Source organism: Calypte anna, chromosome 13 (genome assembly GCF_003957555.1).
Source record: "Calypte anna isolate BGI_N300 chromosome 13, bCalAnn1_v1.p, whole genome shotgun sequence".
In the NCBI taxonomy this organism is placed as follows: domain Eukaryota; kingdom Metazoa; phylum Chordata; class Aves; order Apodiformes; family Trochilidae; genus Calypte; species Calypte anna.
This window is the reverse complement of record NC_044259.1, coordinates 13,248,196-13,263,884: the sequence shown is the minus strand read 5'-3', so window position 1 is coordinate 13,263,884 and position 15,689 is coordinate 13,248,196. Positions and strand designations below refer to the sequence as shown.

The following is a 15,689-nucleotide window of genomic DNA, read 5'->3' as shown; positions in this document are numbered from 1 at the left end:
GAATGGGATCAGAACAGCAAAACAAACACATGATCTGACCATAGCCCTCCTTAACCAACCAGCTCAAGTAGAGCAATTTCACCTATGAAAGGAAAAAGTCAAACACACTGGGATATTGGTTGGGAAATTCTTCATCTCCTTCGTAGTTGGTTTCAAAGTTGTTAACTAGTCTTAATCAACCCCATGTCCCAAACTGCCTCCCTAGAAGATGAAAACCACTGACTATAAAGTACTTATGCAGCTTATGGGTTCAGATACATTGCCAATCACCATACCAGTTTTTCTGGACACAAAATTTCCACATATGTTAGGATAAGAACACATTATTCCCAAAGTTAGTTCAGAGATGTGCCCAAGTGAAAACATAGACAAAAGCTGAGGCAGGTAGCCCACTTGGCACAGCTGATTGACTCTAATAGGTGTTGATTACATTGCTCATATTGCATGAAATTAAAAAGCTTATAAATGTTATGAGCCATTACCCTTCCATTTAAGAGAGCTTATGACAAGTAAGCAACATTTAATGAAATCCTTTTCAAAATGCCATAGGCAGCCTCCACAGGACTTTGTTTTGAAATGCAACTTGCAGAGCTACTTCAAAAAGTTTGTTTACTTCGGAGTTTCCCTTCTCCCTGTTCTCTGGGATATTCACATTTCACAGCTGGCAGGATACTCCAGTTTTGCTCTCAGTGTGCAGCACATAACATCAGTTGATTAGACAAACGATGGGTAATTGACAGAGCAAGATTTAATTTTGTTGTCATCTGAAGTACCCCTTCAGCCAGCCTACAAAATTTCCTTCAAAATTCAAAGCTGAGAGATTTCTGGCCAATTTTACTGCGAAGGAAAAGGGAAATGTTTTCACAGTTGCTGCAAAATTTACTTAAACTGAGCACACTGGAAATATCAGGGCCACGAACTGTCCCCAAAGTACTGGGGCAACCAAGGTTCAGGCTGAAGTAGGCTTTCTGGGTTTTGTTGGTAATGAATGAAATTTACTAAGAGGAGAGCATATAAATTTTATAAATCCCACTGGACACTCACAGCCAGCTGCTGTACATGGACTCAAATCAGCTTTGGATGGCAATTGCAACAGTGTGCATCAGGTAATGGTGCTTCTGCCAAAATGATGCCTTTTGCAATTTGCTTGGGTGCTTCTGTCTATTTTTACTGTTTGTCCTGCTGACTGCTGGCACTCCTCTCTGTTGATAGCTGTGGGGCAAGCAAGACTCAAACTGACCAAACCGAGACATTTATAGGAAAAGTAGACTGGCACAGAATCTAATAACAAGGTATTTGGAATGGTGCCACAGCAAATGTTTAATAAACACTAAAGGGAGAACATGAGGAGACCAGACATGCATGCAAGAAGGTTTCTTTTGTTGGCTGTACCATCACTAGAAACCTCGTTCTTTCTTTAAATTATTAAGGCTTTTAAATAATATTTCATAATCTGCCAAAAATCAACCAAGAAGCAGTAAACTATGAAAATACAGTTAGAGGAAGCACTCTTCTTTTTGTGCTTCCAAAATTGACCTTGGATAGAGGGAGGTTTTTCTACCTGAAGGCACAGCTCCAGCTGAACTGCTCCAGAGGCAGGAGACCAAAATCCCCACGAGCTGCCAGGAGCTCTTACAAGCTCATTCATATCCTAATTGTAAAAAAGAAGATTCCTCTCTTCTTTGAAGAGAACCAGTCACTAGGGGAGCAGCTAAATGCAGGGAGAAGTAATGACCAAAGAGGTGGTGGGAGTGTGCAGGGACTGATAAGTGACAGCAACATGGTGAGACCAACTTCATTTCCACCCTGTGATGGTTTCAGCAAGCATGCTGAAAACCTTAAGCACTCTGCTAGACCAAATCATCAGGAACTAATTCAATATCCTCTTGTTGCTCTGTAACCTTTGACAATGGAAGAAAAGGAATTATTCTGTCTCCTTCCTCAAAAATTAGCAGCCTTCTTTCACACTACCTATCTGAGTCTTTACTGAAAGCAAGATTTCTACTGCACAGTTCGAGCATCAGAGAAAGTTGCAATTATCTTGTCATCTCCAGTGACTTTCCTCATGGGTGAATGTTGCCTTTTAATCCAAATGAATATGTTGTATTGTTTATAATTATGTATTTATGGCTATGAGGTGGGTTTGCCCCATTGTGAGCATATGTCAGTGCTTAATCCGAATACATGGTTTATTGTTTTCTAGTGTGTATTTTTGGCTTTGAGGTAGGTAATCCTGCAGAGCAAATAATACAAAAGAATACAGCTGTTATGGAATTGCTTCTGTGTGTTAAAATTATAGCACTCTTCTTTCAGATCTGAACATAGTGAGTCAAGTATATTGGCAAAATAATTATTTATCACTCTTAAAAGCTTCCTTGAAAATTGCTATCATTCAAATACTGGCTGAGGAAAACGGAAAGTACAGACAAGCATATTTTATGCACTTGCTAGTCTATGCTTTATGCTCATGAGAACTTATTAAATATCAGTAAAGTGAATGGCATTTATCAGCCCTAAGTGAATTAGGCCAAACAGATGTGAATTTTTTAGGCCAAACAGATACTCCTACAGAATCATAGCCAAGTGTTAAGGACAGGCTCAGTCTTTTTTCCACTGTAGTCACAAGTTATTTCATATAGCTTCAAATAAGACAAGGTTTGCTCCTATGCTCTGAGCAAGCTTGCTGCTCTCAGTGAGACACTCATTGCTACAGGGAGCAGGACAGGGACCTCTAACATCACCCAGAAAAAGGAAATAAAGAAATACACTATACTCTGCCTTAGGCTTTTTTCTTTGATATATAGGATTCTTCTTTTAATTCTTTTCTCAACTGTTAAAAAATAATGGGAACTGGACCTTCAGCAAGAAACCATTTAAATGCACTGAGACAGCTCTTAAGAAAACATTTTAAAACTTCTCAATTTTTCCGTCACTTATGCTTGTAAAATCACAGAATAGCTCTGATGTCCCCTTGGTAGCAAAGGACAGAAAAGAAGCTTTGGTGCCCATGTTCAGATCGAGGTTCCCAGACCCACCCATCAGTAAGAGAGTCTGCAATAGAGCTGAACAGTCAGAACACTGGTCAAGAGCTTTATAACGGTGAAAAAAAAACAATTGCCAGAAAAATCCATAATGTTGTCTTTAAAATGATTCAGGGTAAGAAAAATTAAGCCCAGATGTAAACATTTGCAAACTGACATTTCTTTTTCCAATTTATGCACTTTAAATGAACTTCAAAAGGGCAAAACCATCCTGATTCTAACATGACAACATCTTTCTCCGCTTCACAAAACTAAGATTATCACCTCATTGGTTGTCACACAGCTCCTGAAAGAAATAATCACCTTTATTTTTGTGTATAATCACAGTACAGGATTTTATTTCTCCTGTTACTGGAATGGAAAAAGCACACAGTCTATATCTGTCTTGTCCCCTTAAAGTTACTTACAGACCTGGATGCAGCAAGTTTAAAAACTCCCAAGCTGCACTAAGAAAGCTAAATCTGTGCTTACTGTACATTTTAAATCAAACTTGCTGGCAGCTCTTCTTAACAAAGGCAGGAAAAATTCCAGTTTACATTTCTATTCAAATTAAGGCAATGAAGACTGAAGAGTGCAAAACTGTTGCCACTTCTTTCTAGCATATAAAATTAACAATTTGTCCTGCTGTACGTAACTTTCAGTCAAAGTTTGTCTGATTTATAAGCAAGCAGATGGTTCACACAGTCGTCTACAATAAATTATAATAGTTAGAAAGACAGCTACACTTGGAGAGCAACAGTGCAGCTGAGCTACAGATGACCCTTCCGATTGTTAATAATGTCTGTAACTTCTGTACTAGCAAAGAAATGCAAGGATTCCTAATGGACCTTCCTGAATAAGTACAAATCACTTTTATCTACACAGCCAATACTTCACGGTCCAGTTAACTTCTTAATTAAAGGCAGAAAGATGCTCATGTTCCATGCAAGTGGCATGGAAAATACTGTTTAGTCTGCAATATATTCAGCTGGGAGTTTTAAGATGCTCTGATCACTCCTAAAAAAGGGAACGCATCTATCTCATTTCTTTAAAACAAGCCTACAAGGCTGCAAACAGTGGTACCACCAGACACTATTCATTAATTTCCAGATAAAGTTTAGGCCCATGTAGTAACAGGATCATGTTCACTTGCAAGCTTTGATGGTTAGAAATAGGCTTCCAATCTGGGAGGCACTACAAACTGTTACTGAGCTAGGACTAGGATGGGGAAACACCAGGAACAGAGACCCCCATGAAGAGAGATGGATATGAGGGGTCACTCTCAAATGGTTGAGGGAAAAGGAAAAGTGAGCCTTGAGGGTGTCATTCCTGAGACAGGAGGTAGTGATGATGCAGAAGTAAAATCCAGTATTCAATATTTAATAGTATTTTAAAATATCCCATGACTGTCATAGTTTGACTACAGCTCTCTCATTTGCTTGCAAGAGGTCAAATTGACACATATGACAGAAAAGTGGAGGTTGCTTGCAATTATTAGGACTGTCCCTATTCCCAGCCCAACAGTAATTCCATCATTATTGTGAGCAAACTGAGACCTGAATAGCACAGGCTATTCCAGTTTAAGTCCACTGAGATGTCAGAGAAACTATGCACACAGTTTACATAAATATATAGTTAACTCAGTTTCCAAGACTTCTGTACTGAAGCCATCAGGGATGCTTCCAACTCACTAGGCTGCAGATCAGACCTGGCTTACAACTACATCCTTCTCTGGCTGTCAGTGAAAATAATCCTGGAGGAGAGATAATACAAGGAACACACACAGGGGCTTTACTTCATGTGTCTTGTTCCTTACATTCATTACGCTGTCAATGGTGTGGAAACTAGCTTCATAACCTCAAGAAGGAGAAACCTTTTTCCACCCTGCCATATTTGAATGTAGATCAATAGGATAATATGTAAACAGTAAACTCCCCACTAGCAAGGTTTTCAGTTCTCTTAGAAATCAAATAATATTTCCAGCAATCTAACTAGAGGAAAAGAAATGTAAGTAGCAATTTGTCAGTCTATTTATCAAAGTGAGTGCTGCACCTTTTCCTCACATTCCAAGCAATGAAGTGCATGACATCTAAGGTTCTGCAGTTCTGTTTTAATTCAGGGATAAAAACATTTATAGATATGAACATTTTCTCATTAACTTTTCTTCCTAAATGATTATGCTTGTTCAAATCAATTCCTAGATCTTACAGAGGTTACAACCTTCAATAATTTAATCGGATATTGTATTGGATTTTGTGTTGATTATCCTACAAGTTCCAATTTCTACAAGACTACTGATAAAGGTATGTTAACTTTTTTTAATTAGCTATCTGCCAGTGTTATCACAATGGAAGGTTGGTACCTGAATCAAATTAATACTTTGGATCAGGAAATAAGATAGATGACATCATCTGAAAAGGATCCTGGAAAGTTGCTATAATAATTTCAGTTATTCCAAAGCTGCTCAGGGCAAACAGGATTGCACTAGAAAAAGCAAAACTCACTAACAGTCAATGAAGGGCTGCTATGAAAATGTTATTTCAGTCGTGCTTGTGTTCTTTCTCATTTTCAGTTTTTAACATCCTTACCACTTTTGTCACGCAGTCTCTCCTAGCATCATTGAATTTTCACAGCACATAATTGTAAAACACAACATGAAATAGGACTGAGCACATAATATGGGTTTATTGTGCCAGCTAACAACAAATCAGGCCTTCGAGCCAAGGCATCACCTCTCTGCAGAATAGGAGGAACTAGCTAAATGTGACCTGGATTTCACAACTTCCAGCCATCTTTCTACCTCAGAAACATTAGTCTCTCAGTTGAGGGTTGTTTATGATAAATTTATCTCAAAAGGAGACAAAAAGACAATGTGAAATATCAGAGATCCTGGAAGCACCTGAACTACAAGCTAAATCCATGTGTATCAATGTTGCAACTGGCCAGAGGACAGAGTACTAGGATGAGGTACCCAAAGGACATCTAATGACATTACATTTGTATAGAGTGGTCACAGTAATTTACCCAATAACCATGTCTCCTGTCACTTCATAGTTTCTTACAGTTAGAACAACAGAAACATGCTTATTCCCTTCCCAACAACTTACTGGTCTTGACCGGATTTCTTTGGCATAGAGAGGTTTCAAGAATTCTGAATCTCCTTCAAGCTTTAGACCCTTTTCTGTGATTCTCAGGTTCCCCATTCCATCCTAAAACACAAACAAAAAGAAACAACCTCATTAGTTACAATTTACTAAATTACCCAGGCTGTCAGTAGGCCATCTTTTTTACCCCACTGTGCACATGAAAAAGTCCAGGAGACACTAGAGAATGGAAACACTTATGTTATCTTTTTAGCTCTGTTTCTGTGAGAAAAAATTCTATTCAGTGCAATCTGCTATGCTCCCCTGTAAACCATTTACAGAGATGACAGATTCATTTGAGGCACTCATCTCGACTTAGAGATGCAGTGATACCCTGTGATAACAGGAAACTATTCACTGCAATATCCATCCATATGCAATACAAGCCTGTATATTTATATACCTTCTCATTCATAGCAAGCCCATATAAAGACTACATGATTAGTCTCCCTCTATCCTCATTGTTCCCTGTTGCTTCCATGGCAAAAACCTTCTTGATAAATGGTGTGAAAGGTCAGCAGCAAACCTCCAGCAGGTGGCTGCAAATAGTCCATTTTCTTTAGAAATTGTTTAGTTATGTGTGTCCAAGATGTAATGAAACATCTGACAAACCATAACAGCAAGCAAAACAGATGTCAAAATTTTATATGAGCTTTTCCTATGGTTTTTATGCACTAAGACAGGTATATGGATACACTGGCACATAGCAGAATCAGACCAAACTATATTTCGTCTTTAACTTGTGAAAGTTGTAACTCTTGCTAGGGATTTAAGATTGTCTAGACTATGTATGGCTGCTTAGCAAAGTGTGTGCATGTAGAATAAATGGTGTGGGGAAGAAATTGAAAAGGTAAATGTAGTCAAAACCACATCAAATGAAAGGTATTATTTCTATGATTCAAGCTAATTGTCTTCTATTTGACCAATGGATAAAGCAGTGACTTGTCAGGTCACTACTGAAGCTATAGCAAACCAGTAATCTCAGTGGCTCACAACCATATTCCATCTTGAGTAGTGATACATATCCAGCATTCCACTCCACTCTTTGCATGTGTGTTTCTCTTCCTCTCTCTCCTTTATTCTGCTTGAAGAGTGGTCCCCACATGATTTTTATAAATGAGAAAGACACACATGGGACATTAATCTCACAGCTAACAAGTCCTACACAACCTAGAAGAAGTGCCAGGCCTATGGGACAATGGACTACAACCAAATCATCAAGAACACATTGATTTATAGTAAACAAGCAGGTGTATTTTACAAAATGACTGAGTTGCAGAAAAAGAGGAACTTCCCCATCATATTCTTCTCAACCTTTGATCCTTCTCTGATCCCCACTCACCCTTCTCGCCCTCTTCGGCTGCTAAAACTAATAAAAATGCACCCACCAGACATGATCTCTTGACTTCCCAGGTGTTTGGGATCAGGATGCAATGCTCACACTGACTTTTACCATGACTAACTGCTGCTCATGTTTCTCATGATTAAACATTACAGCTTTTTGTAGTGAGAGTATGGGTCAGCAGGTCAAAAACCAAGCAAAGCTAGTAATCTGAGTGTAAAGTTAACAAATACCATGACCTTTTATAGTACAATTGTTACTAAATCATATTCCTTTATTATTTCGTTTTCTTTTTTTTTAAATAAGAGGCAGCTTGCAGAGTTATATAGAGATCCCAAAATACAATGAGTAATCATTGTATGAAAGACTACCTCACATGTTGCTTCATTTAAAGCATCTTCATCCTCGTTAATTATATGGTTTAGTAACAAATAAATGTCATACTCATACTCTGCTACAGTGACTAGATGTGAAAGTTCCTATGAAATTTCATGGACTGTGAGCTATAAAATATAGCAGAAAGCTGGCCAGAGTGAGAGAGACCACACAGTTTTATTAAACCCCATGTCTATGATTGGTATATATCCTTATTGGCTTCTCTATTACTTATGAATAAGGGAAAAAAAAAAAAAAAAAAGAACATTGATTGTTTGATACAGTGACAATTCATAGGCTTTTCTCTTCTCTTTACTTGTAGACTCCTGAGCAGAGAGTGAATGGTTTTATTGTGCAGGAAAAAGGCAGCTTTGTGGGAGCTTCTGGGAGGCAAGCCCCAAACAGGAGGCACAGAACTGAGAGCCCTCCATTATCACCTCCTGTAAATGATTCAGCTTTTTGGTAGGGCATGGTGAAAACTTTTACATCAATTTTATCATCTACACCACCTTTCTTTTTATGCAGTGCCTTGTAATGTGAGGGCATAAAAATTTATATGCTGTTGCTGACTGCTCTTTGTTGAAAGAGGAGAGGAATGGTACAATCCTGCATAACATAAATTTCAGTTTGGTGATGCTTAATGAAAAAGGTTTATTTTATTAGCCTGAGAAGCAACTCAGTTTAACAACCAATTACAAATTATGGTGAAGTGTTAGGGGAAGAGCCCAGTGTTGCTTCTATGTGACTATCAAGGCTCCTCTCTGTATTGTGGTGAGTATGTGGCTACACTCATGGGTTAAGTCTAGGGGTTTTTTTATTTTCCTTTTACACCATTGTGGGTTACTTTAATTTTTTTTTTTTAATTGTATGGCTGGTATCAAGGACATTCTGTTAACAAAATAATTAAATAATTAAAATAAAATTATAATAAATTAAATAATAAAATAAAATAAATAATATAAAATAAAAAAATAAACAAAATAATAATAAAATGAAATGATTAAAAAAACAGACAACCTAACCAGGAACACTTACTTGCCAAGGTAAATACCTGGAAGTGATATTAGCTGCACTAGTCTGAAGGGATCACACACAGGTACAGGGGTAATTTTCAGTGGTGGCTGCCATCCCTGGGCACCTTTATTAGATCAGGTTGGGCTCCCCTCACCTACTGAAGAACCAAAACAGAGGTAACACATATTCACTGTGGCCCTTTGTGCCTGGTTGCTTTGTTCTTTACAAACAATAAAATCACCTTCAGGCTCCTCTGTGCTTCCTCTGTCCTCTTGGCATTCTGAAAGCAAATCTGCTTTTTACCGAGGTCTTTCTCAGGATTTTAGGGACACCAGTGATGGGAAATACAGAGAACTCCAGCTGCCCACTGGCCACCGTGCGTTTTCCTGCACCTTCCCATCCCTTTTCAGTTTTCAGGAGAAAAACTGTTGGCAAGGTTTGTCTCTGTATGGCAGATAACATTTACTTTTTTACTAAGACTAAACTGAAGTTATGTTTGGCAATGTCCTGTGGGAGAGAATTATCTTTGGAGACTACTCATGTCAGATGGCTGAAACACCTGATTATCATTGCTTGTATTATTGATTGCTGGGCTCTGCATTGCTTACAGACATGTGCAAGCTATTACACAGCTCAATACTTTCAAAGCTAGGGAAAAAAAATAAGGAAATGCAAGTGACCTGTTTTTTCCTTCCCCTACTGGGAAGATTTCTGTGCTATTCTACTGCTTCTGCCTTGACATTAAATGTTTCCAGCTTCCACAGGTTTAAGGAAAATCTGTACAGATTATATCATTGTCAGTTCTTCCTAGCAAAGAAGGGAGACACCAAACACCTTCTTGCTCTGACAGCATCTGCTCTCCCTCCTCCTCACCTTCCTCAGTATATTAATCATCTCAATAAAGACCCCAGTATCCAGCAGTGGATCAGCAGTAATATTTTCCTACAGAAACCAGGAGAGCCTATGCACCCACCAGCAGCACCAGTACTACAAAGTTAAAGCTGGTTACATGGCATAGTCCAGAGCAATATACACTCCAAGGTGTACCCTCTGCTGCCTGCTTGTTAACTTCAGGCATCAGATGTGTTTTAATTTGAAAGTGATGGGAACAGCATAATTCAGCTATGCTGAGACATGGGTGAGTGAAGGAAGGTGACCTCAAGCACTTGGCATTGCTGTGAGACACTATGTTTGCCCTCTCTGGGGAAGGAGGGAGACACAGATACAGCACAGCTAGAATCTTTGCAGCAAATTGGTGCACTAAAACAACATTACAAATTGCAAGACTAGCATGCAGCTAACTTGAAGAGGCTTCCTCCAGAAGCTCATGAGAGTCTGCGGGGAGACACCTCTATATAATCTCTGGCACCACAGTCATCAGTCACAGGGGGACATGGAGTTGAATAAGCAAAGCCCAGTTGTGGGACTCACCCACTGGGAAGTGACCTCTAGAAGCTGCTGTTAAAGTTGTAGAGACTTTTATTTACTCACACAGGTGTGAAGTAATCTGGGATTGCTACAGGAAAATCAGGTGGCTGCTAACTTACCAAGGAATTATGTACAAATGGAGGAAACAGCATGCAGACCCTTATGGTTAACCAAGCCATTCCAACATGGTTACTACAACACAACCATCATATACAAAATTCCTCTCTAGAGGGATCTAATAATTTCCCTTCCAACTGGTACAGCAGGGAAGAGATCAAAATTTGCCTCCCAACTCCTTGTTATGGAGAAGTTTGGCACTGAAGGATTACAAAGTGAGCCATGTTCTTGTGAACGTTTTTCTGGTTTTTTTTGCTCCATCACATCTTATCATCAACATATATTCCAAATGTGTCCCTTGAATTCTTAATTTTCTTTAGTTTAACTCATTACCATAATTATGCTAACTAGAAGGAAGAAGTCCCATCCTGCTGAAATTTGAGCTCACTTAGGAAAGATTCTAACACTCGTAGGAACAAGTACTATTCTAAAATAGCAATTTATTAATAAAATCAGCACATCAATTCACTGTATATTTCAAGGGGCTGAAGAAACAGATTTTACAAAGTATGGCCTAATGCTCCTGAATTATGACAGTCTGTCAATTACTGAACTAAGAACATAATAAGCACTTGTTTGGTTTGCTTTATTTTTGTTTGTCTGTTTGTTTCTAAACTATAAAGATCTTGGACACAACATCCTCTGTGGCATCACTGAGTTACACCAAGGCTAAAGTGAACTCAATCATCTTTGTATCACTGGAAAATTTTTCCAGGGAGAAGGAGGATTTTTTTCCCCCCATTTCTTTATGTTAGTGGATCCTTGTACTTACACTCTGAAGTAAGACTTTTCTCACTAATCCAGTAGTTAGCAATTCCCCCCAACCAGCAACGAAGCTGGCAGATTAAGGCCTGACTGTGAAAAGGAAAGTGCCAGGTCTCATGCAGTGTTTTTGAAGGTGAACTCTCAAAAATGGGGCCAATTATTGGGTCGTTTTTGCCTGATGTGAACATGCCAAAAAAACTCAGGGCCACTAATTAGAGCATAACACCAACTCCACTCAAAGAAATAAGGCTTGTGGAAATGCACTCTGGCTTTAAACCCCTGATCAAGATCGACACCAACACTCAAGACACCAAAATTACAAGCACAGGTGGAGAGACCAAGCAGGGCTGTGGCCAGTCTCACAGATCCTGTCTGTAAAGAATATTTGAGGATTTCATCTCAGCAGGCTGATGTACAGGCTACATGAACGCTCAATGAGGCATCTGTCACACTGACCTTCTCAAAACCCACCACACCTGCATCATATGCTCCCTGCTATGGCAACATCAGCCCTCTGGATGTAAGATAATTACAACGCAAACCTATATTTTCAGTGCTTTCATTTACTTTCCCCTACTATTATCTCTTAAATACTGAATACTATTATTTCTAAAAGGCAGAAGAAAACAGGGTGGATGGAGAGGAATATTTTCAGTGAACCTCAGTTAATCACTTCAGAGCTTGGATTCAGCTAAGACTTGGGAGTTAACTGATGAGCCTGTATTTGGAAGATAATCACCCGAAGAGAAAATGGCAAGGGAGTCCCACCTAGCACTAAAATCACTGCCTGGAAATGCTTCATCCTAGCTGCTCTGAAGCTCCTCCAAGGTGACTTAGGCATCTTTTCTGGATGCCTATAGATAAATGGGATAAAACTATTCCCCAGTAGCGTGCAACAGGATTCAAACAGGAAATTAATGGGTTCCCTGGTGAAACAATAAACAGATTATCATGAAATAAAATATACTTCAAAAATGTGATTCAACTATACCAACTTAGACTGGCTTCAGGGATTATTTTAATGATTCCTTTTGTTTGGTTTTTGTTTGTTTGTTTGTTTTGTGCAATTTTTTTAACCAAGAGGTTATACTTTCATAAGAGATAGGAGATTAGGCACGTTTATTTTATTTGCACAGGTGGGTAAAAAGAAATTTGCTTTAAAATCAAAATTGTCTGTGTTGAGAGGAATCCATAGTCCCCTTGTTAAGAAGCTTCCCTCATGGCTAAGGAACCATCCATTTGTCCCAAAAAAATATGATTTTGCTCTTCCACTATCAGACTATACTGGAAAATAATTTAAACTGTCTGCCAGACTTATCTACAGTGTGTATATGACATTGTTTTTAGCAAAGGGGCTCTGGGGACAGGAAAGAAATGAGAGAACTGAAAGTGGTGCTCCCAAAGAGGCTGAAATAAGTATATTGCTTCTATTGCTTTTTGAACAATTGCAGGCAAATAGTTATTTGTAGAGGAAAATATATGGGTATGCTCAAAGTCTCTCACCACAGCAAAGAATGGGTTCAGACCTGTGAAGTGCATCTAGTGATTTCAAACAGCTCCACCAGTGTACACCTACCCAGAATCTGGTCCTAGAGAACAGAGGTTGGAAACAGAGGGTGTGTGCAAAACTCCTGTGGCTGTTCAGCTGTGGTATAGAACATCAGACAGAGAACCTCAGTAGTTCAGCTCACATGGAGGAAATCCCAGCACACACCCACTGTGCCTTCTTGAGGGGGATGGATGCACAGTCAAGAGCAACCAAGTCCCTCCAGCTTCTCCTAATGCTCCATGATGGACTGAGACTGCCCAGGAACAGCTCTGGGAGACCAAGGCACAAGCAGGAGTTTCACTCCTTGGCATCATTTACTCCCAGCCCCAAAGTATTCAGCACCAGAACTAACATGCAGACATCAAAAATGCCTTGTGCACCTCCTCCCACAAGCACAAGGCACATGCTGAACTCTGTGCTCGTGCACACACAGGGGAAACTGAGGCACAAAGTTAGGCCTCCACTGAGAAAGCTGTGTTAAAGAAGGAGCTCCCAAGGTTTCTCTCCAGCACCTTGTTGTGTCAAAGCACTGCAACTAAGAAAGTATATATATATATATATGTACAGTACTCCTAAGAAACAACAGGCTAACTTTAGCAACTTTCAAGTGCCAACAATTCAGACTTCAGATAACTCTCTCCTCTCCCTGTGGTTTGCATTCCTCTGACTCCTTGCCAGAGACATGCTTACTGCCTCGTCTTCTTTACAAATTTTTAGAGTGCATTTAAAAGTGCTTTCCAGAATGAAAACAATGATCACTACACAGCAGGAGAGATAGGAGCTTGCTGGCCATCAACACAAATCCAGAAGCATCCAGCAAGGCAGTGCTTCCTGATATAATTTACCAAATTATCATCTTGGTAGTTTTTACTTCTTAAGCAGCAAAGTAACTGGAAAACATCAGTACAATTTTCCTACTGTTTACTTTTTGAGGAAAAAATAAAGACAAAAAGGCATTTTTTCATATCCAGAACTCAGGCATGGTGTGTTTTTAATTTCAAATTATTTTCTGAGTGGGTGCTTACTGAGTCATTGGGGACTTTTGCCAGATAGCAAGAGATTTTCTTGGAAGTCAGGAGTACAATATTATATATGTGGAAATCAACTGACCATGTAAAACACTTGAGAATGCAAAAATATACATCATGAAACAACAGAGCAAGACACAGCATCTTTTAATAAAATCTTTTTGAAGCAAATTCTTAAAGTCACAGGAAAGTAATTGTTCCTACCACACTTTGGCCTTTAGAGAATGTAGCTTTGCGTGTCACTTCATTATAGAAATATGCATTATTTATGGATATGAGCATTTTTTCCTTCTGCTCCTTTTAAAACATGACAGCAGCAGGAACAAATTAAGTGACTTACAATCTGCATACTCATTTATTTGTTTATCCACTGTTTTAACCTTACCTCAGCTTTTAACATTTTTTTTTCACTAGTGCCAAGTCATCCAAATACTGAAATGTTCCAAACAGGGTCTCAGGTATGGATTTCCTTTGTCATCGTCAACACTTTAAGAAATGTATAGCTTACAGCTATAGCTTTGGTTACATCTTGTGGCTATTTTCTCACTCAAGGTTTATTTTAAAAAAGTATTGTTTCTCCTTTCATTTATTCATGGAGCCTTGAAAACTTTAGCAGTCTTGGCAGCCAGTGAAATATTGGACATTCCTAGGAAATCCTCAAGAAATATCTAAAATTCCTAACGTGGGGAACGGGAGCAGCTCACAAGAAGACACTCCTATGGTATGTTTGCTGCTTAATCCAACAATTTCCATATTATGAACGGCCTGACAAAACTTTCTTACTTTAATTAGTGTTCCAGGTTTCTGGAGACTGCAGGAGACAAAATCACGTTTCTCAAATGCTTAAAGATTATGTCATAATGTTTATTTCCAGTATTTGTTACCAAATGAAAGCAGCAAATACTACAGATCAAAACATTGCAAGACTTTGTCAGAGGTTCTAGAATATGAAAAGCTATTTGCTAGCACCCAACAATACCTTTTCCAAAACAAAAAAAGAAAAAATCCACAGTTCTTAAGAAGTGGCAGTGGAAATCTTTGTAACCCTGAAGACCTTATTTAAGACTAAGGTTGAAAAGATGTTTGGGACCTGAAAATCCTTTGTAACTTATGGACAGTTTGAGTTATTTTAGGCAAAATTTTAATTTCTGTGAATTGATGAAAGAACTACAGGAATATCTCAACAGGTAGACTCAACTGAAGGAAGACAAACATTAAAACACTAATTATATAGACACAGGGAGTATTCCTGCTACTCAAAAAAAAAAAAAAAAATTAAGATAATTGGGATTTATCTGCAAACTCTGTAACAACCTGCATCTTCAAAGCTTGCTGATGGTCTAGGGCAAATATTTCAGCAGAAATACAATATTGCAATCTAAATAAATCTATGGAAAGCCAAAAGTAAAATCTCTCTGAATCAAACCCATCCCTCAGCCAGCACTCAACATTTTTGTTTTGTCTCATCTTGGTCACTTCTGTGGTACAGGTATATCACACATATACTATGAAACTATGCAATGAGTTTGTTAAAATCCTGCTAAAGGTTTGTGGTTTGCCTGGTTTTCCTCTTCTCAGACTCTATGGGGAAAGAAAGCCTTATATAAGTTAAGATAATAATAGCTTCACTTTTAAACATCAGATTTAGTATCTTTAGAGAAGTGATGGAAAGTAACACCAGTAAATACAGAAAATAGCAGGGTATGAAGTTCTCAATAGTCATTAATTTGTCTCTTTCAAGACAGCTCCCTGAATGAACTGAAACTAAACATATTAATTGCATTCACAGAATTTAGGTCAGAGCCTCCACCTTTGCTCATTTTTTAGTTTAAAGTACCAGGTCTGCCAAAGATGACCCAAGTCACCTTCAGCAAAACTCTGTCACTTATGAACTGTGACAAGAAAGAG

The 15,689-nt window shown here is 38.6% G+C and overlaps 1 protein-coding gene across 8 annotated transcripts in view; it reads right to left on the bottom strand.

Moving 5' to 3' along the window:
- SGCD (sarcoglycan delta) overlaps window positions 1-15,689 on the bottom strand; it is a 309,746-nt gene that overhangs the window by 65,412 nt on the left and 228,645 nt on the right. For all 8 annotated transcript variants that reach the window (XM_030458786.1, XM_030458785.1, XM_030458784.1 and 5 more), the window contains one exon: window positions 6,128-6,229. In XM_030458786.1, coding sequence (XP_030314646.1) covers window positions 6,128-6,229 — 102 coding nt within the window. The remainder of the gene's footprint in view (window positions 1-6,127; window positions 6,230-15,689) is intronic.